Genomic DNA, 24,985 nt, shown 5'->3' on the forward strand with positions numbered 1-24,985 from the left:
CTGACAAAAGATATTTATGTTTCCCAACTGATAAAATGCTGAATGTGAAATGGAAACACTTTTGCAAGGGAAAGGACAGAATTACGAAATAGAGTAGATCCTTTCACAAATTGATCATAATTACTTACAAATGCGTTTTAAGGAACCCGGAGGTTCATTGCCGCTCTCACATAAGCCCGCCATCGGTCTCTATCCTGAGCAAGATTAATTCAGTCTCTACCATCATATCCATTTTTATATTATCTTCCCATCTACGTCTCTGCCTCTCCAAACGTCCTTTCCCTCCGGCCATCCAACTAGCACACTATATGCATTTCTGGATTCGCCCATACATGCTAGATGTTCTGCCCATTTCAAACCTCTAAATTTAATATTCCTAATTATGTCAGGTGATAGTACAATGGGTGCAGTTCTGCGTTGTGCAACTTCCTCCATTCTCCATCCCTCTTAACCCCAAATATCTTCCTAAGAATCTTATTCTCGAACACCCTTAACCTCTGTTCCTCAAAGTGAGAGTCCAAATTTCACAACCATACAGAACAACCGGTAATATAACTGTTTTATAAATTCTAACTTTCAAGTTTTTTGAGAGCAGGCTGGATGACAAAAGCTTCTCAACCGAATAATAACAGGCATTTCCCCCCATATTTATTCTGCGTTTCCTCCTGAGTGTCATTTATATTTGCTTTATCATAACAATAGAGAATAAAAGAGGGTTATTATTGTTATTATTATTATTATTATTATTATTATTATTAAATTAGTTACTTTACGACGCTTTATCAACTGCTAAAGCTATCTAGCGTCTGAATGAGATGATAATGCCAGCGAAATGAGTCCAGGGTCCAGCGCCGAAAGTTACCCAGCATTTGCTCTCAATGGGTTGAGGCGAGAAACCTCAGCCAGGTAAAGGCTGGTTCACAGTAAACCGGGAACGGAAACGACAACGAGAAATAATCTATACTAATAATAAATCTGTAAGCGAAATTTTTCTGGTAATTTTCGCTTTTCCAAAAACAATAGGTGTTAACATATATAATTAATCATCCTGAAACCGAAAATCGCTTTTTTGAAATTTTTGTTTGTATGTCTGTCTGTCTAGATGTTTGTTACCTTTTCACGCGATAGTGGCTGAACGGATTTCGAAGAAAATTGGAACATAAATTAAGTTCGTTGTAACTTAGATTTTAGGCTATATGGCATTCAAAATACTTTATTTAAAAGGAGGGGGTTATAAGGGGGCCTGAATTAAATAAACCGAAATATCTCGCTTATTATTGATTTTTGTGAAAAATGTTACATAAAAAAATTTCTTTAAAAATGATTTCCGATAAGCTTTATTACAGGCAAAATTTTGATAGGACTGATATTTAAGTATGTCTGTCTGTCTGTCTGTCTGGATGTTTGTTACCTTTTCACGCGATAATGGCTGAACGGATTTCGGTGAAAATTGGAATATAAATTAAGTTCGTTATAACTTAGATTTTTGGCTATGTAGCATTCAAAATACTTTATTTAAAAGGGCGGTTGTAAGGGGGCCTGAATTAAATAAACCGAAATATCTCGCTTATTATTGATTTGTGTGAAAAATGTTACATAACAGAAGTTTCTTCAAAAATAATTTTCGATAAGTTTTATTCCAGGCAAAATTTTGATAGGACAGATATTTAAGGATATAAAAGAGTTTTAAAATAACAATACAATAAATTTCCACCGCCGCCTCAGATTATAATGTCGTTGTTCCGTAACTGCTATGTGCAAAATATTAAATTTTTTAGTAGGAAGAAAAACAAATTTATTCGTTCTATGGTAGTAGTGCATAGGAGATCGTGAATTCTTACATTTTTACACAATCAACTCTATTAATTTGGAGTGATTTATTAAAGGATGCATTCGAGACTAATTTATAAAAATGTTAAACGAGTTATATTTGCACCAAATGAATGATCTCTGGACCAAAATGATAGCATTTTAATTATTTAAATATAATTTAAATTAAGTAACATATTAAACGATTTATTCTTTTATCAAACACGAATGTTCCCTGGACCCAATGTTCTATTTTAATTATGTAATTACTTTATATTTATTTCTAATAAGTGCAGCGGAACGCACGGGTACAGCTACAGTAGTGTTAAAATAAATGTGTTTAAATGTGAACATTCACAATTAACGAGAAGATTGCCGGAGCCCGGAAACGGGAGCGTGAAAGTTAATTGTGAATGCTCACATTTAAATGTATTTATTTTAACAATATTTCCGTTATCGTTGTCGTTTCCGTTCTCGGTTTTTATTGTGAACCAGTCTTAACTTGTCCCAACCAAGATTCGAACCGGAAGCCGATCGTTTCACAGTCAGGTGTGCTAACCGTTACTCTACAGCGATTATTATTATTATTATTATTATTATTATTATTATTATTATTATTATTATTAATTATTATTATGACATTAATTCAATTTCAAAATGACATTAATTCAATTTCACAATGGTCTGTTGAAAATGGAATGAAAATTAATCAATCCAAAACTTTTGTTATTTCCTTTTCACGGAAAACTATCTCCCTAAAATTTAACTATTCTCTCAGTAATGTCGTAATTACTAGGAAAGATTGTATTAGAGATCTTGGTATCCTACTTGATTCAAAATTATATTTCCATGATCATGTGCAATATATTTATACCCATTCGTTAAGAATGCTTGGTCTAATTAGGTCTATAACTTATTCTTTTTCCATTCCTATGTGTTTATTAATTTTATACTATACGTTGGTTAGATCCAAGCTTGAATATGCATCTGTTGTATGGAACTCCATTACTTCCACTGACTCGGCTAAATTGGAGAATATCCAAAGAAAATTTATTTCCTTGTGTTCTTATAGATTTTTACCAAATTCCGATTATAACTATGAGATTAAATGCAATTATTTCAGTTGCGGTAGTTTGTTCACCAGACGTCAGAATCTTGATTATTTATTTTTTTGCAAAGTCATTAAGGGTGATATTGATTGTGAATCTTTCATAAGCAATATCAGTCTTCGTATTCCTGCTAATGGTTTAAGATTTCATAAATTGTTTTATAATAAGAATCCTAAATCTCTCTCTCCGGTCTGCAGATGCATTAAATATGCTAATTTGCATGGATTCAACTTGGATCCATTTAATGTGTAGTATATCTTTGAGTTTTAACTCACTGATCTAATTTTAATAATTATTTGTCCATATATTTCTTGCATTTGGTCTATTGATTCATGTAGACCATTCCATTATTTCAATTCTCATTGTACTAATTTTATAATTATTATTAGATCAATGATTGATGTAGACCATTATATTGTTTGTATTTCATCTCATTGCCATTTTCTATCGTTCATTCTCATCATCATTTGTTGTTTTGTTCTGTTTTGTATCGTGCAAAACTGTAATTGGCCTTGTGCTGTTGTTTTTGCACGTTAATATTCTAAATAAATAAAAATAAATAAAATAAATAAAATAAATTAGTATTACTGTTATCATCATTATCGTAATCATTAGGATGATTAAGATTATGATTATCAGGATTATTATGATGGTTATTATTTATTACTGTCTTGTAAGTTATCATTAGGTACAAGAATTAGAAATCTGATTAATTCTTAATTTGTTATTCTCGTTCCTATAACATAGGATAATTATTGTAAATCATATAGGCCTATATAATTTTATATTGTAACATGGTTAGAATACAATAATGATTGTTCTGTAACAATAATTTATAACGTGCACACCAATAGAAACTGTAGTTTTCTATAGTATAGGCTGGTTCACAATAAACCGGGAACGGAAACGAGAACGGAAATAATGTTAAAATAAATGTACAGTATTTAAATGTGAGCATTCAGAATAGTTAATTGTGAATGCTTACCTTTAAATACATTTATTTTAAAAATATTTCCGTTCTAGTTCTCGTTGCCGTTTCCGTTCTCGGTTTATTGGGAACCAGCTTTTAATATTTTCATGTTTCATATCATTGTGTTACAAACAATTTTTTTATTTAGTTGCTATAAAAGATAGCCTAATTACTATAAAGTGTAAACCATCTTGGACTATATAGCCTCATTTTCAACTACCTTTATTAAAATACCAATTAATACTATCCGTACAATAACGAGTTTTCATGCGTTGAAGAGTTCCGTACAAATTTTACGGAACAAACGTTTCAGTCATGAGTCCTGCGCTAACAAGTTAACTCGCCATTATTCGAGAACCAGTTAAGATTTTGAGTGGCCATCACCTTTAAAAGTAATTTCCATCCTTTCTCAACATTTCTCTCGCTTTGACCCCCCATCTAACGTGAAAAACAAAAAAGTTTGCCGCTTACCAGAGGTGAAGTCTGAACAGATCAATCTCCATCGAAGTTAATTTTTTTTTTTTCACTTTCCAAAAAAGATTTTCAGTTCGATTTGTTTTTCTATGCTTTCCTTAGACATTGAGCTATCAATCCAAAAAATTACAGCGCGATTGATTAAGTATTATAGGAGCTACGACGTGATATATATTTAAAGAACCGGGAAATGCATAAGCCAATGCTTCCTATAGGAGCACGGCCCGAGCGATATTGCTTTCTTATCAGTACTACAGTCCCGCCTAGACCTCCGAGACTGTCGGGAATGACCTAGTATCAGTGTTGCCAACACATAAATTGTACCCCCGTCAGTATAACACCTGGAAATCCGTCAGAATCCGTCAAAATTAAAAATAAAATAATAATACCCAATATATATATACAAGCAATTTTAACACAACTTACTTACTGATTCTGATTAAAATAATTATTCGTCAACATTGACTTGATTACGAGCAAATTTGAAACAGGACATTCTTAAACATAGCACGGAACAGGCAGGGTTGTTCAAATAAAAAGCAAAATCTCCCAAAAATTAAACAATTAAAAATGGCAGCAGCTAAAAATGTCAAAAGACGATGTAAATCGTAATTCCCTCCAGAAAATCCGTCACCCGTCAAAGCCATTTTTTTCCCGTCCGCTACATTGAAATTCCGTCAATTTCGACGGAATTTCCGTCCAGTTGACAACACTGCCTAGTATCGGTAATCTCGGGACCAAGAGAATCTCGTGTTCTCTATCAATGAGTCATTTGGCTACGTTAGGTACTCGCGCACTGCTCGGGACTGCGGTGATTACGCAACCGAGAACGGGCGATAATATGAGGCAGTCTGCCCGACTCTACTTGGGCATAGAAGGCCATAGACGACCTCATCATTGATAAATTCAAGTTGTGTTTTTTCTGTTGCGTAGGACTTAACGATAGAGTTTCACTTCCAGGGATTAGCTATCGTGGTGTTCCAAGAAGCCAGTGAGGCTTATTTCGTTGGTCTCTCAGATACACCAACCTCTCCGACATCCATGCCATGAGGGTTTAACATTTTGCACAATGACTTCCAGCTAGACAGGCATATCAGAGGCCACTATTAATTCAGAGGAAAGTAAAAGTGTCTGATAATATGATGTATTGTATCAGTACCACTATTTTTTTCACGAAATGTGATATAGTTAGATTTGTGTACCTTCAAAAGCAAAGAATTCTGTGAGGGTGGTATTTTGCTACGAAACTTGCCAGATCCTTGAGCTAGATTGCACTGAAAGTTTGGCTTATTTTCAACATTTCTATTTCAAGGCCTGATGTCATATTTTTGATACCGGTACAATGTTATTTATGCAGTATTAATTTTCACTCTGTGTACAACATAATATATTTTTTATTTTAGTTTTAATTCCCCCCCCCCTTTTTCTATTGATATTTACATGATTAATTGTCCAGTCCAGTGTTGTCACCATAATGTCCACTATAATTCTACTAAAAAATAATTCAGTTATTGTTAAATGGGGCTATGTGTAATTACTTTCTTATATAAAACATGCACAGATCCCCTTTTAACATTGACAATTTCTGTGTTAAACCAAATTCTGTCTTTCTTTTAGTCTCAAAGGATCCTATGATGCCACCAAACATTATCAAGAGGTTGGTTAAGGAAGAGGACGTCTGGAAATTTGGTAATATAATGACTACTTTAAGAATTATTGGCTGATGCAAATGCTGGAGCAAACATAATATGTCTGTCCAAAACCATAGTTATTTTCTTTTTATATCACTTTGTATTTTTCAGAAAAATAAAGTAAGTGTGCTGTTACACAGAAAATAATACAGTTGATTGTTCATTGTGTATTTTTGTTTTTGCCTAACTGTGATTTATGTTAAATTTGTATAATGAAGAAATAAAATAAAGTTATTTCCAATCTGTCCTTTGTCGAAGAAGTATTCCCTTAGTCCTGAGGCAAAAGTCGGGATATTAGAATTGTGTAATGCTGATTCAATACATCAGTCATGCCGTTTAGCGCACGACGGTGCTTTCCCCTCCGTTCACCCCTTCCACGAAATGTGACGTAAGTAGGAGTCGCGGACTGCAGTCTGTCAATCACGTCGTGCATCATTGCACCTGGTATAATAACAACCTGTGGCGTTGCTTGAAGATGTCCAGTGCTCTGTTTCGCGTCGAGTGGGAGGAAGAATTCTTTTTTGTGCTTCATGAAGGTAAACCATATTGTTTAATATGTTCGAAAACTTTGAATGTACTATCAAGGTTCAATATCAACCGACATTTCAGGAGTAGCCATTCCCAAGAATATGGTACTCGTCTGTCAGGTATACAACGGAAAATAAAACTCCATGAACTAAAGGAGACTTTCTATAGCAGCAAAAAACGTGACCAGCAGGGAATTTCACCCGTCAATATTCTGCGTGCTAGCTATAGAGTTGCGAAGCTCATAGCTGAAAACAACAAGCCCTTTTCAGATGGAGAATTCGCAAAAGATTTAATTGTAACCGTAGCAGAGGAGGTTTGCCCCAGTATGATTAATTCATTTAAAACACTTAGCCTAGGAAGAACTGCAATAGTGTCCAGAATAGCAGAAATGAACTCTGACATAGAAGACCAATTAAGATCTATGATAAAAGGTCTTACATGGTACGCATTAGCCTTAGACGAGTGCACAGATATTAAGCATACAGCACAATTAGCTATATTTCTTAGAGGAGTAGACAATGAATTAAATGTATTTGAAGAATTCCTGGATTTAGTACCCATAAAGGGACACACGTCAGGTGAAGATATTTTCGAGGCACTGCACATGGTTGCTTGCAAGTATGAGCTATCGTGGGAGAAATTGGTATCATTAACAACGGACGGGGCATCCTCTACGATAGGTCACTCTCGAGGATTGATGGGTCAATTTTATGCATTTCTGAATGAAATAGGAATACCTAGAAATTCTGTGAAAATGATGCACTGTATTATTCACAGAGAAGCACTGTGTGCAAAATCAGCAAATTTAGCAAACGTAATGTCAGTAGTGGTAAAAGCTGTTAATTTAATTAAAGCTAATTCACTGCGGCATCGTCAATTTCAAGAATATTTACACGACATATGTTGTGATTATGACGATTTAACTTACTACTCCCAAGTCCGCTGGCTAAGCAGAGGTAATATGCTTCATCGTTTCTACAATATCCGTTCGGAAATAGACTCCTTCTTAAAGGAACACAATATTGCCATTCCCGAAATATCCGATAGCGAGTGGATTATGGATCTTGCCTTCTTAACAGATTTGTGTGATCATTTAAATCGGTTAAATACCGCGCTACAAGGAAAAAATCACTCCATCGTGAATATGGCAGATGCCATTAAGTCATTTATGGGTAAACTAAAACTATGGTTGCATCAGCTGCAGAAGGCAGAACTGTATCATTTTCCACGTCTCCAATCATTAGTAAACCAAAAGGTTCATTGTATTACGAAGTATCAATCTATTCTGGAAATGCTTTTTTCTGAGTTTGAAACCAGGTTTCATGACATCAATGATATGAATGTGGAAATGTTAATATTTGAAAATCCATTTGCAGTCAAACCAGAAGAAGCTCCATTGAACTGTCAGCTAGAGATCGTTGACATGCAGAATAATACACGGATACGAAGCAGTGGAAAACTAGGGATAGAATTATGGAGACTAATTGATAGAGATGAGTATCCTAATCTGAAGAATCTCGTCTCTCGTATGTTAGCCATGTTTGGAGGAACCTATGTCTGCGAGCAGTTCTTCTCAGTTATGAACAACAATAAGAACAACAGAAGATCGAGGATAAGTGATTCTAACCTAGTTGCAACATTGCGTGTAAGTGTTAGTAAATTACATCCCGATATTGACCGGCTCGTAGCTGCAAAGACCTCCAAATCACCACCAGAGAAAACAGAATAATTGTGTTGATATGCTGTAGTATTAATATTGTTGTATTACATTCACGTAATACAAATACACATAAAGTTTGTAAACATTATTACGACTTGTACATGACATTGAATGTCCGCCACTGAACCTATTCCTTATAGCATAGCTCGTCAGATCAGAACAGGTACGGTTCTTGGGAGGTACTGGTGGGGGAAGCCTGAGCATTTCTATTTCCCCTTCATCGACACTACTGCAATACATCAACTTGTCAGCATTCCATAATGTTATACAACAATATATATATATATATATATATATATATATATATATATATAATTACATCGCCCTTCTCCATTAAACCTGAAATAATAAAAATACTTAAGTTGTCCTTTCATTTGGTTGAAACAAATCCTTATTATACAAAATTAAAGCTTAATTATTCTTTTTGTATAGAGATTGGTCGTGAAAAGTACAGTAAGTATGATTTTTAAATTTTCATTACTTGGTTAGTTAAAAATAAAATTTCACAATTCTTATTGTATCTTTAAATTGTATTTATACATACGTGTCTGTATCTATTAAGGAGGAATATGTGCAGCAAAAGAAATGGAAAATAATAGTGATGATGGTAATGTAGTTTTTAAGAATATTTTTTTTTTCTTTTCTTTTTTTAAGACATGACCATTTAAATTGTTCTTCAAATTTGATTTATGGCACATAATACCATCTTTCGTGGTATAAATTGTTTTACTTTTTCTCAGAGTTTGTTTTATTCTGATCATCCACAATTTTTAAATGCTCTCCACTGACAATTTGTTCAATTTATTGAAAAGAATTAATATTAGTGCTTTACGTTCAAAGTTGGTAAGACTGAAGTACGGCCATCTTGGATTTTTTAGTACGTCACTATATGTTGGTAAGTACTCTTCAGAATGAACGCCGTACTTGCTAAGCAACTTCTCTGACACGTAGGTAATACACCTCTGCGGAAGTGTAGGAAGATTGAATTCTCTAGGCTCATCGACTAGCCATATGACGGCACACAGCGAGCCATGACACAATTTGAACTGAACACCCAGTAATTTATATGATATGAAGAAATAAGGATTGCATTGAGTAATATACAGCTTGATTCAGGGATTTTGGCCCCTGTAAAAAGTAAGTAGACAGACTAAGAGGGAGTTCCTCATCACTACTGGCAGGCTGGGTCACACAGGTCAGGCCGCGCAGTCATAACAACTAACACTTGCTTCTTATCATGTCGCTGTACACGATATTATTCCACACGTCCCGTTACTAACCATTATGTCTGTTGACTAAACAATGTGATGATGACTTACAGTTTCTTCTCAGCTACGAGCATAGATATTATTTTCATTCTTCCCCTTCCCTCTTCCCCTCCTATGCACATTTGTGATTAAATTTCTTTCTTATGACGCAACACACAGCTAGCTCACTAGCCAAACAACCAAGGACAGTGGCCAATAACGTTGAATCGAGCTGTACAGTACTATGGGTGTATTCGATCTTCAATTACGTGTCTACACCTGTGGAGTAACAGTCAGTGCGTCTGGCCGCGAAACCAGGTGGCCCGGGTTCGAATCCCGGTCGGGGTAAGTTACCTGGTTGAGGTTTTTTCCGGGGTTTTCCCTCAAACCAATACGAGCAAATGCTGGGTAACTTTCGGTGCTGGACCCCAGACTCATTTCACCGGCATTATCACCTTCATTTCATTCAGATGCTAAATAACCTAGATGTTGATACAGCGTCGTAAAATAACCCAATAAAATAAATTCAATTACGTCAACATTATGAACTTTGACATTAGGAAGGGTGCGTCAGACATTGCTTACGTTTACTCTTACCGGTGACATTCAAACAGTCTGTAAAGTGGTCAGTTCTTATTAGACAGTGCTAACGCAACATTTGCAATGTAAAACATAGTTGGTTCCCATTTTTAAAAATTAAGTTGACTCTAATATCTCGAAAATTATTTCATGTATAAAATACAGTACATGTATCAGATGTCCCTTCGATGTAATTTAACTTGTAATTGTCGGTTTGTGTATATCTGAAATATTTCACTTGCTATCAAAGGTGAAAGAGTTAAGTGCGCCACTCTGTGTACTAAACGGTATATCCTTCCACAACATTGTACATGTACCCAAAAACTGCATGCTGAAAGCATCTTTCAGTTTGTGTACACATGTTAAGGACTGGCATTCTTGCTTATTTTCAGCGGCCCACTGTGCAAGCAAAGGCTCAAGCGTGGTTCGACCAGTAGACCCTGAGATTTTGTTCGTCTACCTGGGGAAGTACCACCTGAACCAGTGGAGTGAAGGTGGTTTGCAAGTCAAACAGGTGAGCGAGTTGAGTCTAATAGACCTAACTTGATTGGCTACCTTACAAACTGACTGACCAAAAAATTGTCCCCTTACAATTTTACCTGAAAATTTTCCGCCTGACCAAATTGTTGCTTTCTTTGCTCCTTGCTTACAGCTCAAGACCTGTACATGTATTGCTCATTAGCCATCAGCTTATGAGAGGGAAGTTGTAAGATATCTAACCTTTTATGGCTGTGTCAATATTGACCCCAAAACAGCGCCATTTTCACGTCTGCTTTACCATAACATTCATAACGATTAAGGAACAAGCACTGATACATATAATTCTCTGAGAACTTTTCTGATCTAATATGAATTAACAACATTATTTGCTCCAATTGGAGCTGATACATACCTTACTTACTTACAAATGGCTTTTACAGAACCCGCAGGTTCATTGCCACCCTCACATAAGTCTGCCATCAATCCCTATCCTGAGCAAGATTAATCCAGTCTCTACCATCATATCTCATCTCCCTCAAATCCGTTTTAATATTATCCTCCCATCTATGCCTCGCCCACCCCAAATGTCTTTTCTCCTTAGACTTCCCAACTAACACTCTATATGTATTTCTGGATTCGCCCATACATGCTACATGCCCTGCCCATCTCAAACGTTTGGATTAATATTCCTAATTATGTCAGGTGAGAAATACAATGCATGCAGTTCTGTGTTGTGTAACTTTCTCTATTCTCCTGTAACTTCATCTCTCTTAGCCCCAAATATTTTCCTAAGTACCTTATTCTCAAACACCCTTAATCTATGTTCCTCACTCAAAGTGAGAGTCCAAGTTTCTCAACCATAAAGAACAACCTGTTGTAATATAACTGTTTTATAAATTCTAACTTTCAGATTTTTTGACAACAGACTGGATGATAAAAGCTTCTCAACCAAATAATAACAGGCATTTCCCATATTTATTCTGTGTTTAATTTCCTCCCGAGTAGCATTTATATTTGTTACTGTTGCTTCCGGGTATTTGAATTTTTCCACTTGTTCAAAGGATAAATTTCCAATTTTTATATTTCCATTTCGTACAATATTCTCGTCACGAGACATAATCATACATTTTGTCTTTTCGGGATTTACTTCCAAACCTATCACTTTACTTGCTTCAAGTAAAATTCCCGTATTTTCCCTAATCGTTTGTTAGCACAATTAATAAGACAAAAAATTGCGTAACGAGAACATTTTCTTCACCATGACTGACTGACCAATCGAACAAATATCTGTCTATCTGTCTGTCTGTACCTTACCTGACATGACATGACTTCTGTATTTCTTTCTCATCTCTCTGTCTGCCTGTTAATCAGTCAGTGAATCAGTGTGTAAAGGTGGAATCACATTATTGCCACGGCATGTGTTCTCCTGTGAGATCATATAAATTGGAAGGCACGTGCTGTGTCGCGTTGTGTGCACATTATCGCCACGCCATGTTACTTCACACTTACAGTCTGTTCAGTCGCTCTTTTATTCAGTTGCTTTTCTGTAGCAGAGATGGAAGGTGAGTGGATTATTAGTTCAGCAGTTCTTCAGAGTTTGAAGAAAACATCGAAAATGCGGCTTCGCCTATTATCATTCAGGAAAAAAAGTGTTGGAAGTGGGTGCATGACATAAACTTGAAACCGGAGGAATTTGGTGAATTTCACACCTTGTTTAAACAACTGGAACAAGTTTTCATATGCACTTTAGAATGAATAAAGAAGAATTTGAATTTATTTACAATCTAATAAAAGCGAAAATATAGAAACAGAACACTCAATTTCGAATAGCAGTGAACACTGGAGAAAAAATTAGTCGTATGTTTAAAGTGAATTCATGCTACAAATTTAAATAATAATACTGTTTAATTAGGCCTACCTCTGATTGAAGTTCTGGCTGATATGTACATCTATTATCAGGCAGTACATCTCACTTGACGATATGTGTCAGAGGAAGGACAATTGTTTGTGTGCATCTGAAGTCTGACTAGTGTAATATATAGCTAGTCGCCGATGTATGCAGTGGAGGGGGAAAGGAACTGGCCACCCTACCCCATTATCTCCTGGCCTAGTTGCCTCATAAGTAGTGTCTTGTTGTATCACTTGTGAGGTTCAGACTTGTCTTCGGACAGTTGACTAAACTAAACAACTCTTTATTATAATATTTCAATGAAGTTTCATATCTACGAGAAGTTGCTTCTTGAATAATATCCATTGTTGTACAACTGAACGAACCCTGATAATAGTTTAGCGATAATAATCATTGTCCATTATTGGCTCACAATTTGTGAGCGTAACTACACTTATGTCTTGTGCTGTTGATGGGGACAGTCCTGCAGTTCGTAGAGCATCATCCTGTGGTGGAAATGTATAGCAACTTGATGGCGCAGATAAAGGACGCGATAATTCTATTGCACCTGCTGCTGTGTTTTCATTGTCTTCTTCTTGCTCTGTCATTAAATGTTGTTCGTCGAAGTAGATCGCAAAATTAAGATACATGTTTTGTTGTAGTTAATATGTATAGTCATATCTACTCTGCTGTACCAATAATAATAATAATAATAATGGAAATAAAAAGGTTAGTTCAGTCGATAGTCACTAATGCTGGATAAATTGACATAATTATAGTATTCATCGCTCATATTCAATTCTCTTCCTATTTCCTCACATCCTATGTTTCTCATGTTCAAGTCTCTGTAATTAGAGCACATAAAATTGTACAAAAATTCATGTTGCCTTACTTTTTCAATCATGTATTACTCCATAATGAAACTGCACGTGCTCTCCACCATCCACCGATGTCCGGTGCAACAGAAAATCTAAACGTGATGGCACGAGTGCTACACAGGAGAGGACGTGGCGTCCGTGGCGTGGGAACAGTGTGATTCTGAGCAACGTAAATAAATGGAGAAAACGAATACCACACATTGAATGCAGAACGTGACAGCACAGGAAATCACATCTCGTGCCGTGCTGTGGCAATAATGTGTTTCTACCTTAAATGAAAGAGTAAATAACTGAGACATGGAGTAAGTTTCTCAGTGATGACATTAGACATTTTTAATAGAGACTCTGCTAACCATTTAACTTTTGAAAGATATCATTCCATAGTCTTTGATTCATCCCCCGGTGACATAAGATTCATATCCCTCCTGCCATTGTTTAAACATTTGCTGTGCAGGTGTTGAAGGTTCTGCTGCACTCCGATTACAACTCGTCCAACTACCGCTCAGACCTGGCGCTGTTGATCCTGACCAGCCCCGTCCAGTTCACCAAGTACGTGCGCCCCATATGCCTGTGGGACAGCCAGCAGGCCGACCTGGCCAACGTTGTCAACCAGCAGGGCACGGTCAGTACCTCAGCCTCCATGTGGCATTTCTTTCTTTGTTCCTCACTCTCCATCTATACAGGGTGTGAATAGTATAATATAATAATAGTCCGTGGCGCTACAGCCCGTGAAGGGCCTAGACCAACCAGCCGGCTTCTGGTCTCACGCCCTCATGCCGAAGCAGAGGTGTACGATCATCCAACCAGAATGGAGGTATCGTGTGGTTAGCACGATCATCCCCCCAGCCGTTATAGCTGGCATTCACAACCAGATTTCGCTACCTATCGTAGCTCCCCAAGTGCATCGCAATGCTGGGTGTGCACCGGTCCCATACACTGGCCGAAATTTCATGAGAAAATTTCTTCCTCCATGAGGACTCAAACCAGCACGCATTCCGTAATGCGAGTCCTAGGCAGGATGCCTTAGACTGAGATGCCACGGTGTGGGACGTGTGAATGGTATAGGTACCGACATTCGTCCTTCATATTACAAAATGAAAAGGAAAGTTCTAAAAAGTTTTAAAGTGAACACACAGATATCTTATTGAAGTCCCATACTACACCCTCTGAGCTGCGTCATCTCTGTTATGACTAGGCCAGGAAAATATATCTTCTAAAAATCTTTTGATTTCATCCTCTTCAGGGAAATGCAGTCATGATATCATCACTTAAAATAAGGCGAACATGTCTACTTTCTCCTATAAATGTGCAAATACATGTATTAATGTTAGAAACTTAATAAGCTCGTTTTGGCTTAAAAAAAATGGACTCCCGTGGTTTCCCAGATAACGGATGCATTATTATCTCTTAATTCATTAATAAATACAGACATAAATAAGACATAAATAAATACAATAATAAATAATTAACAAACTACTACTAATTGATTTATGACAGTGTCAGACAACAGTCACTGACATAATATAAGCAGTAATAATGAATGTTTAGGTAAAATATGGATTCATGTCAACTTTAATAAGGGTCCCGTTTTTCTATTTTGAAAATCTAGTCACTCTAGTCTACGAACTTTGGGGCACGTCACTATGGATTTTTCAGAAAGTATTGAAAGTACGGGATATTGATTTTCTGTTTTAATTCTTGAACAATGGATATGAAACTTTTTTGAGTTTTCAATCTACAGAGAGGACTGTATGAATGCCAATTGTTTCCTGGTAATCTAATAAGTTTTTCATATTGAATCAGTGCTTTTTCTTCTATTGTCATTTTGATGTTGTTAATATTAGTGAGGAATCTCATAGAATCTATTGGAGTTGTTTTGATTCCACCAGTAATGAGTCTGAGAGCTTGGTTTTGAACATATTCTATTTCGTTTATGAAAGGTGAAGTAATTAAAATTTCTCCGCAGTATGTCAGCACTGGCTGTATAAACATTTTGTATGTAGTGTTCAAAGTATTCACCCCCATTTCTTTCCTGCAATTCTTTTTAGAAGAGAGAATCTTTTACGAACTTTTTCAGAAATATATTTCAAATGGTTGCTCCATGTTAACTTACTATCGAAAATAACTCCAAGATATTTGGATTCATAAGTCCTAGGAAGGTGTTGGCCATTGTATTGGATATTGAATTCTCTTTCTTTTTTACCAAGTGAAAATATTTGGTAGTTACTTTTGCTTAAGTTGAGTGTCATCAAATTTGATGTATTCCATTCATGTAGTTGATTTAGAGCTTTAAGAGCAGAATTTTGAATTTTGTCTCTATGTCTGTAAGATCCGGAAGTCCACAAAACTATATCATCTGCAAATAGTGCTGTTTACATGTTTGATTCCTCTAATAGGGAGGGTAAGTCATTTATATAAATATTGAATAAATGTTAGAAACACAATAAACTCGTTTTGGCTAAAAAAAAAAAAAGACTCCTGTAGTTTCCCAAATAACCGATTCATTATTATCTCTTAATTCTTTAATAAATAAATCTGGTTCTTAAGATAATAAATAATTAACAGACTACTACAGGTAATTAATTTATGACGCTATCAGGCAACAATAACATCAGATTGTTCATTTTTTTGCTCACTGACATAATATAAACTCAAGTAAATAGGCTTGATGGTCGGAGCAAGAGGATCCATCCCGAAGCAGTTTGTTGATTTTTACAAGGCTTTTCATTTGCCATTATGTACAATTATCAATGTTTGTTTACTTGCGTTGAAAGGTTCGATTGCATTGTTAAGAAATCACTTCAGATAAGACATTGCACGTAATTTTTTTTCTCCTTCTTGCATTGGTTTTATATTCATAACAAATTAGGGAAAGTTTTTGATAATAATAAATTAATATTTAGGTAAAATATGGATTCATGTCAACTTTAATAAGTGTCCCGTTTTTTTTTATTTTGTAAATCCGGTCACTCTAGTCTACGAACTTTAGGGCACTCTGGCACTGTCACTATGGATTTTTCAGACGGTACTGAAGGTAGACAGGTGTTCTAGTTTATCTTGTTTCTCGTTTCAGATCCATATCCACGATAAATTTTCTCATTGAACCCCTTCAACCTCATTTAATGACTGAAATTATAGAATTCCAATATGTTAAGTTCATTATACGTATTTATTAAGACTAGTGTTGTGGGATTTAATCAGTGACGTCGCCAGGATCAGAGCAAGGGGGTGCAGATGGGGTGCGAGATTTAAAAATGGGGTGCTAGCTGTAAACATTTGGTACATAAAAAATCCAAAATGTTCTCTCATGCATTTGCGCGCATACTATACATCTGTTTATTATTATTATTATTATTATTATTATTATTATTATTATTATTATTATTATTATTGCTCATCACATCCATTACGATACACTATGGGACATAGTTGTTTTTTCACATCCAAGAAATTGTTTGTTTGTTTTTGTTCTTCAAAATAATTTATGCCTAGTATTTTGTTAATAAATTGTCCTTTGGGGTGCAGAAAGGGGTGCTCCGATTTTTATGGGGTGCTTGCGCACCCTTTCGCACCCCCCTAGCGACGTCCCTGGATTTAATCGATTAATCGATCAATTTCTGCTCTAAGATTATTCGATCAAAAATATTTAATCGAATAATCGAGTCAATTGAAATTAATCGGTTGTAGTTGATATTAATTATTATTTTGTTAATACAAACTCATACTAAATATTCCGACAGTATTTCTCTCTCGAAAATTGATTACTTAAAAGCACAATAGTACTGTTCTTTTTTAACTGTAAACCAGGTAGCATAGGGAAAATCTTTGCACAAACACTTCAGAAAGACCTGGAGATATGAGGAAGTGACCTAGTCTACATCTATTGAAAGTTGAAACACAATGCGAAACCCTTATTAAGTTTTATGGTTTTCCAAGAAAACTTTCACCTTGTTGTCAGCTCATCTTCCTAGCATATGAAATACGGTACATACTTTTCTGACATTCGTCCCCCTCATTCCTTACAAAATAGCCATGTCTACACTGTGTGCAAGTGAGAGCGTAACTACCTTCTTCTCTTTCTAAAATCTGGTAATTCGATTACAATAAGGGCCAGTCTTCTGTTTCGACCGCTATAGTTTTGCAGTTTCTGTACTGATTTTTTATATGAAGGTTGTGTGTTTAGTTTGATAAAGAAAAATAATCAGTTTTCTGTGGTCTGTGAAAAGTGTATGTCATATGAGAATTTGAGAGGTAAACTCGATGAAATGTTTGGATTTAAATTTAAATATACAACATTTAATACTTATACTTATCACCGAACACAAGTTAAATTGAACAATAATTGTGTATTACAGTATATTAAAACATTTTTTCAAATCGATCAAAAAGATTAATCGATTAAATTCAAATCGTTAATCGATTAAATATTTTGATCGATCAACAGCAGTAATTAAGACAGTCCGTTTCCCAGACTTTTCAAATGCAATAATTATCAAGCTGTGTTGTCACATCTCCTGTTACATAGGTTGCAGGCTGGGGCTATGATGAAACAGGGAAAGTAACAGAGGAGTTGAAGATGCCAAAGATGCCAATCGTAGCACAAGATGTCTGCCTGTTCAGTGACCGAGATTTCTACCCACAGTTCACCTCTGACAAGACATACTGCGCCGGATTTCTAAATGGTGAGTGCAAGAATACATCACGTCCACTCAGATGTTAACGTAAAGGGTAAAAAGAAACAGACTTCCTTATCTTCGAATGCGAAGTTTTAACTTAGAGCAAAGATCATACCTGGACCATGTTTGTCTTTGGATGTAAGCTTCAGAGTTCAATCCTGTCTGACAGATTTCCCTCGCCACAAAAACTGTCGCTTCGCCCAGTATGCTGATGACACAGTTATATTCACTTCAGACATGGATATTCACATTACTTACTTACTTACTGGCTTTTAAGGAACCCGGAGGTTCATTACCGCCCTCACATAAGCCCGCCATTGGTCCATATCCTGAGCAAGATTAATCCAGTCTCTATCATCATATCCCACCTCCCTCAAATCCATTTTAATATTATCTTCCCACCTACGTCTCGGCCTCCCCAAAGGTCTTTTTCCCTCCGGCCTCCCAAGTAACACTCTATATGCATTTCTGGATTCGCCCATATGTGCTACATGTCCTGCCCATCTCAAACGTCTGGATTATATGTTCCTAATTATGTCTGGTAAAGAATACAATGAGTGCAGCTCTGCGATGTATAACTTTCTCCATTCTCCTGTAACTTCATCCCTCTTAGCACCAAATATTTTCCTAAGAACCTTATTCTCAAACACCCTTAATCTCTGTTCCTCTCTCAAAGTGAGAGTCCAAGTTTCACAACCATACAGACATTCATGAATTTGGAAATATTTTTACAAAAGGTAAAAACTTCTATATACTGAAAGGTATTTATGGTAATATTGCCGTGAGTAGTGCCGATTTTAAGATAAAAGGCTTAATAATAACATTTTTAAATTAGTAAACATGATTGTAGTTTAATCGGCAAATGGGCAATCGGTGTTAAAAGTTAATCAGGAAAATGAAAAACTTTACATGTAAGTTAATTGTACTTTAACAAATAAATTGTATAGCGTATTATTATACAGTACTATGTTCGTTTTTAATGATATGTGAGTTTTGTAGATTGGTTTTTTAATTCAACTAGTGTCAAATATCCAAGTTTTGGAATTTGTGCTAAATTTAACAAGTTCGGTATTTAAATTATTCACATATTATAGAGACAGACAAACTAAAAATTATCCACTCTTTTAGTCCGGGAGTGTTGTAAATTTTATGTTCATTATGAGTTACATCTCTTCGTAACTTATTGAGGTTATGGTCGTATGACATCTCTGTAATTTGATAAGGTTTACTAAATTCCAGCTGTTGTGGATAAACATATACGACACGTCCTAACTGATCTCATAATGATACATAGGTAGTAGAAATGGTATTATATTTTTTTCTTATCATAGGATAAGGGAAGACGAAACTAACGCACGGGAAGTTCAGGTGATTCCTTTGACTCAGCCGAGAATCTAACCGCCTTCAATCCCATATTCTACCTAATAATGTAATGTATTAGCCATATCCCAACCTAATTCGGAATAATGTAATTTTGTTTGGGGAGGGGGGCTACGCTGTCGCCCCCCCCAACTGTCATAGCATCTTAAGCATGATGTTATTGAGATGTGCTTCGTGGTTTGCCTTTGTACCCAGTACACTGCTTCTATGAAATTACCGACATCTTTCCAGTATTTCTTTTTGTTATTAATAGTGCATGATTATGATTTGCAGAAAGGTGTGTAATGTTGAATTGTAAGTATCCACTTTCTTATATACATCCCTGTAAAGATCTGTAAACACTACCTGAAATTCTATCTTGTGCTACTTCAACTGAATCTAAGGAAAATGGTATATGTACAACAACTATAAACTATTGGAGTATTCCATATGATGACAGACTTAAGTCTATGACCGACAAATCCTGTTATACTTTTTTAAATGGAGCTCATCATAGATTCCTAACACTGGGAGGTTGCCAGACGGCAGCGAAAACCAAAGCGTGGTTTAGAATAGAATAGACTAGCCTAGGCTGAGATAATTTGCAATTTTATTGTATTTAGTTGTTTATTTTTAGCTTCTTCGACGTGTATTTTTTTATATCATTATTGTGATACAGCCTAACTCTTAATTGACAGTTTTAAGTAAATATTCGGGAGCTGTGAAATGAAAATTCTGCTTGACCCGAGCCCGTGGAGTGTTTACCAAATTCAAACATGGACATACATTCTTATGCATTATCTGAGATCTAATGTTGAGAAATCTTAAGTATCTAAAAAATTAAAAGCTAAAAAAATATATATTATGTGACTAAAAAATATGAATAAATGTCTGATTTTCACAAATGTATTGTACCGTACTTGAACTAACCTAGATATAATGAATTTCTCAACATTAAAATAATGCCTTGAACCAGGACTCTTGTGTATAAATACAATACGATTGAAACATTTTGATGTAACACAAATTTCCACAATTCAAATAAAATTAACGTCGAAACTAGGAGCCCGATTGAACTGAAAATTTTTACACGCATATTAATCCATCTAACAAACCGTTAAAAAATTTAAAAAAAAATCCGATTAAAATTGTCAAACCTCAGCCCTGGTGTCCATCAAAATAAGTAAATACCCATTATGTATTTTCTAATATTAAATGTATGGTTAATTAAAAAATTAGTCGAAAGCCTGCATAGTTAGGTTTATTACATGCATGTCTTCTTCTTTACATGAATTTGCATTTTTTCACTGAAATTAAATACATTTACAAACATGGGGCTGTACAATGTTATGATATATTATAAAATTTGTGGAGAATAATCATTTAAAATAAAATAAATTTAAATGATTGAATTTGAAATGAAATAAATGAAACTAAATTGAAATAAATAAAAATTAAAATAAATTCCACACATTTATTAAACAATGTGTACAGATTAAAATGAGGTTTCGTCCTTTGCTTAATGTGAGATCGGCAGAGTTCTTAGTGTGCACTCGAATATGTGATATGACGAATACTGGAGGCTACAAATTCCACAAACACAGTTGCTGGATACCTGGTGAAATCCTTTTCTGGTGCAGATACGGTATTGCCCCTCTCGCGTAGAGATGGCGTAGATCGGAGTTGGCTGCTTTCCATTCCTCGCTGGTCATGGCTGGAGTGTGGAAAAATTTCCGAGTTTTTCTGGAGTTGTTCGTCTGGGAACTTTATATTGGCTGGAGTTGGCAATAAGTTATGTGTTTAGCATCAGGTCTTCTATGAAAGACGTTGTTCCGGCCAACTAGTATATAGGCTAAGTATGGTTGGAATAAACTTTGAGATGTGCATAGAGTTCTTTCTATGTATCTAGCTTTGACCCTGTCTAGGATTTTGAGATTAATTCCATCTCTTTTCTCTTCCATTTTTCCTCTATTTCATCTTCTATATATTATTCTCTCTACTTTCTCTTCTATCTTCTCTCTATTTTCCTTCTAATTTCTCCTCTATTTGCTCCTCCATTTTCTTTCTAATTTCGCCTCTATTTTCGATCTATTTTCTCTCAGTTTTCTCTTTATTTTCTCATTAATTTCTCCTCTATTTTCACCTCTATTTTGGCCCTAATTTCTCATACATTTTTCCATCTATTTTCTCTTTTTCTTCTCCTCTAGTTTCTCCTCCATATTCTCTTTATATTCTCGATTTTCCCTGTATTTTGTCCTCTATTATCTCATTTTCCCCCTACTTTCTACTGTTTTTCCTCTATTTTTGCTCTACTTTTCTCTATTTTTCCCTATATTTTCCTCTATTTTCTTCTCTATTTTAACATCTTTTTCTCTCCATTTTCTCATCTATTTTCCCATTACTTTCTCTTTTTTCTCTTCTGTTATACCTCTATTCTTCCTCTATTTTCTCCTCTATTGTTTCCTCTATTTCCTCTCAATTTTTCTTCCTTTTTATCCTCTGCCTATCTTTATTTTCTGATCTACTTTCCCCCCATTTTTCCCTCTATTTTCTCCTCTAACTTCTTCATTTTTCATCTACATTCTCCTCCATCTTTTTCTACTTTCTCTTCTATTTTCCGTCTACTTTCTTCTGTATGATCTTCCCTAATTTTCCTCTATTTTACCACTGTTTAATATCTACTTTCACTTCTTTTTTCCTTAACTTTTCCCTCCATTTTCCCTGTAATTTTCCCCTATTTCCCCTGTATTTCTTCTTTATTTTTCTCATATTTTGTATCTACTTTCTCCTCCACTCAACCTATACTTTCTCTTCTATTTTCCTCTCTATTTTCTCCACTATTTTCCTTCTATTATCTCCTCTACTTTTCCTATTTTCTCCTATAAGTTCTCTATTTTTCTTATATTTTCTCTTCTGTTTTCTTATGTAATTTACTCAGTATTTTCTACGCTATTTTCCATTAATTTTCCCTCTATTTTCTCCTCTATATTCTCTCTATTTTCCCTCTATGTTCTTCTCTATTTTTCCCCTATTTTTCTTCTAGTTCCCCTTCTACTTCCCTCTTTTTTCCGCTATTTCTCCTCTATTATCCCTCTATTTTCTCCTCTATTTTCTAATTTATTTTACTTCTATTTTGTGTTCTATTTTTCCTCTGTTATTCTCCTTTACAGTCCCTCTATTTTGTTCTCTATTTTACCTTTATTTTTTGTTCTACTTTCTCCGCTATTTTTTCCTTTCATTATACTCTATTTTTCCTCTGTCTTCTCTCCAGTTCCTATTCCATTTTCTGTGTACTTTCTTCTCTATTTTCACTCTATTTTCTCCTCTATTTCCCTCTAATTTTACCTCTAAGTTCTCTTCTATTTTCTCCTCTTTTCTAATCTATTGCCCTTTTAATTTCAATCTATTTTATACCTATTTTCATGGCTCTATTCCTTCAATTTTATCTTCTATTTTCTCTCTATAATCTCCTCTACTCTCTTTCTATTTTCTCTTCATATTCTCCTCTATTTTCGCTTTATTTTTCTCCTCTACTTTCCCACTATTTTCATTTCCATTTTCGTCTCTATTTTCCCTCCAATTTCTCCCTTATTTTCTCTTCTATCTTATCCTTTCTTCTCTCTTCTATCTTATCCTTTCTTCTATCTTTTCTCCTCATTTTTGCCTCTAGTCTCTCCTCAATTTTTCCTCTATTTTCTCCCTATTTTCCGTCTATATTCTCCTAAATAATTTCTTAAGTTTTTATTGCATTTCCACCTCTATTTTCTCTCTATTATTTTTTCTCCTATTTTCTCACTACTTTTCCTTTATTTTCCCTCTATATTCTCCATTAATTTATCTCGATTTTCTTCTTTATTTTCCCTCTATATTCTGTATTAATTTATCTCTATTTTCTCCTTTATTTTCCTCTATTTTCACTCAATTTCTCCTCTACGTTCTATATTTTTCGTATATTTTCTCCTCTATTTTGTCCTGTATTTTGATTTATATCTCCTAAGCTATTTTCCATCTATTTTCCCTCTTTTTTCTGATCTAATTTCCGTCTATATTCTCATCAATTTTCTCTTGTAATTTTGCTCTATTTTCCTTCTAGTTTCTGCTTTATTATTCGCCTATTTTCTCCATTTTCCCTCTAATTTGTTCTCCAAGTTCCCTCAATTTTCTCTCTATTTTCATCTATTTACTCCTCTACTTTTCCCTTATTTTCTCTCTATTTTGGCCTCTATTTTCGATATACTTTTCCTCTGCTTTCTGCTCTATTTCCGCCATAATTACTCGTCTATTTTCTCTTATATTTTTCCTTTATTTTCTCCTCTATTTTATCTCCATTTTCTCTTCTGTTTTCTTTTCTCGGTGTTTTTGTCTATATTCTCTTCTATTTTCCCTCCATTTTCTCTCTATTTTCCCCTCTATTTCCCCCGCTATTTTCCCTCCATTTTCTCTTGCATTTTTCCTCAATTTTCTATCCATTATCTCCTCTATTCCCTCATTTTCTCCTGTTTTTCCCTCTATTTAATCCTTCATTTTACCCTCTATTTTTTCTTGTTGTCTCTCTATTTTCTCCTCTGTCTTGCCTCAATTTTCGTCTAGTTTCTCCTCCATTTTCCCTCTATTTTTTCCTCTACGTTCTCTATTTTTTCGTATATTTTCTCTTCTACTCTCTCCTATATTTGTTCTCTATTTTCCCTCAATTTTCTCCTCTTACATCCTCTACTTTCCCTCTATATTACTCTTCAGTTTTCATCTATTTTATCTATTTTCACTCTATTTTCTTCTCTTTTGTTTACCACTTTCTCCTCTATTTCCCTCTATATTCTCTTTCACATTGTGTCTAATTTATCCTTTATTCTTTCTATTTTTTATTCTGTATTTATCCCTCAATTTTCTCTTTATACTCTTTCCTTCGTCTTTTATCCTCTAATCCTCATCTATTTTCATTCTATTTTCTCTTTTACCCGCCCTATATTTCCTGCTACATTTTCCCTCTATATTCCTCTCTCACTTTTTCCTATTTTGTTATCAGTTTTCTCCTCTATTTTTCTCTCTAGATTGTCCTCTATATTCTCATCTATTTTCCTCTCCCTTTTTCCTTCTATTTCCCAACTATATTATCTTCTAGTTTCTCCTCTATTCTTTCCTTTGTTTTTCTTCCATTTACCCACTATATTCCTCTTTATTTTCACCTTTATTTTCTTTTCTTCTCTATTTTCCCTCTATTTTCTGCTCCGTTTTATCTCCTTTTCATCTAATTTATGTTTACTCTTTTCTCTCTCCTTTCCCTCTATTCTCTCATATATTTTATTTATTTTATTTTATTGGGTTATTTTACGACGCTGTATCAACATCTAGGTTATTTAGCGTCTGAATAATATGAAGGTGATAATGCCAGTGAAATGAGTCCGGGGTCCAACACCGAAAGTTACCGTCATTTGCTCGTATTGGGTTGAGGGAAAACCCCGAAAAAAACCTCAACCAGGTAATTTGCCCCAACTGGGATTCGAACCCGGGCCACCTAGTTTCGGGGCTAGATGCGCTGACCGTTACTCCACAGGTGTGGACTTTCTCATTTATTTCTCG

General features: G+C 35.0%; 1 protein-coding gene across 1 annotated transcript in view; it reads left to right on the forward strand.

Annotated features, from left to right (window-relative positions):
- LOC138708664 (serine protease gd-like) overlaps positions 1–18,380 on the forward strand; it is a 46,313-nt gene extending 27,933 nt beyond the window's left edge. The window contains exons 4-6 of the mRNA XM_069838750.1: positions 10,520–10,641; positions 13,828–13,995; positions 17,899–18,380. Of these exons, the coding sequence (XP_069694851.1) occupies positions 10,520–10,641; positions 13,828–13,995; positions 17,899–18,093 (485 nt within the window). The 3' untranslated portion in view covers positions 18,094–18,380. The remainder of the gene's footprint in view (positions 1–10,519; positions 10,642–13,827; positions 13,996–17,898) is intronic.
- The last annotated feature ends 6,605 nt before the right edge of the window (positions 18,381–24,985 follow it).

This window comes from Periplaneta americana, chromosome 11 (assembly GCF_040183065.1).
Source record: "Periplaneta americana isolate PAMFEO1 chromosome 11, P.americana_PAMFEO1_priV1, whole genome shotgun sequence".
Classification (NCBI taxonomy): domain Eukaryota; kingdom Metazoa; phylum Arthropoda; class Insecta; order Blattodea; family Blattidae; genus Periplaneta; species Periplaneta americana.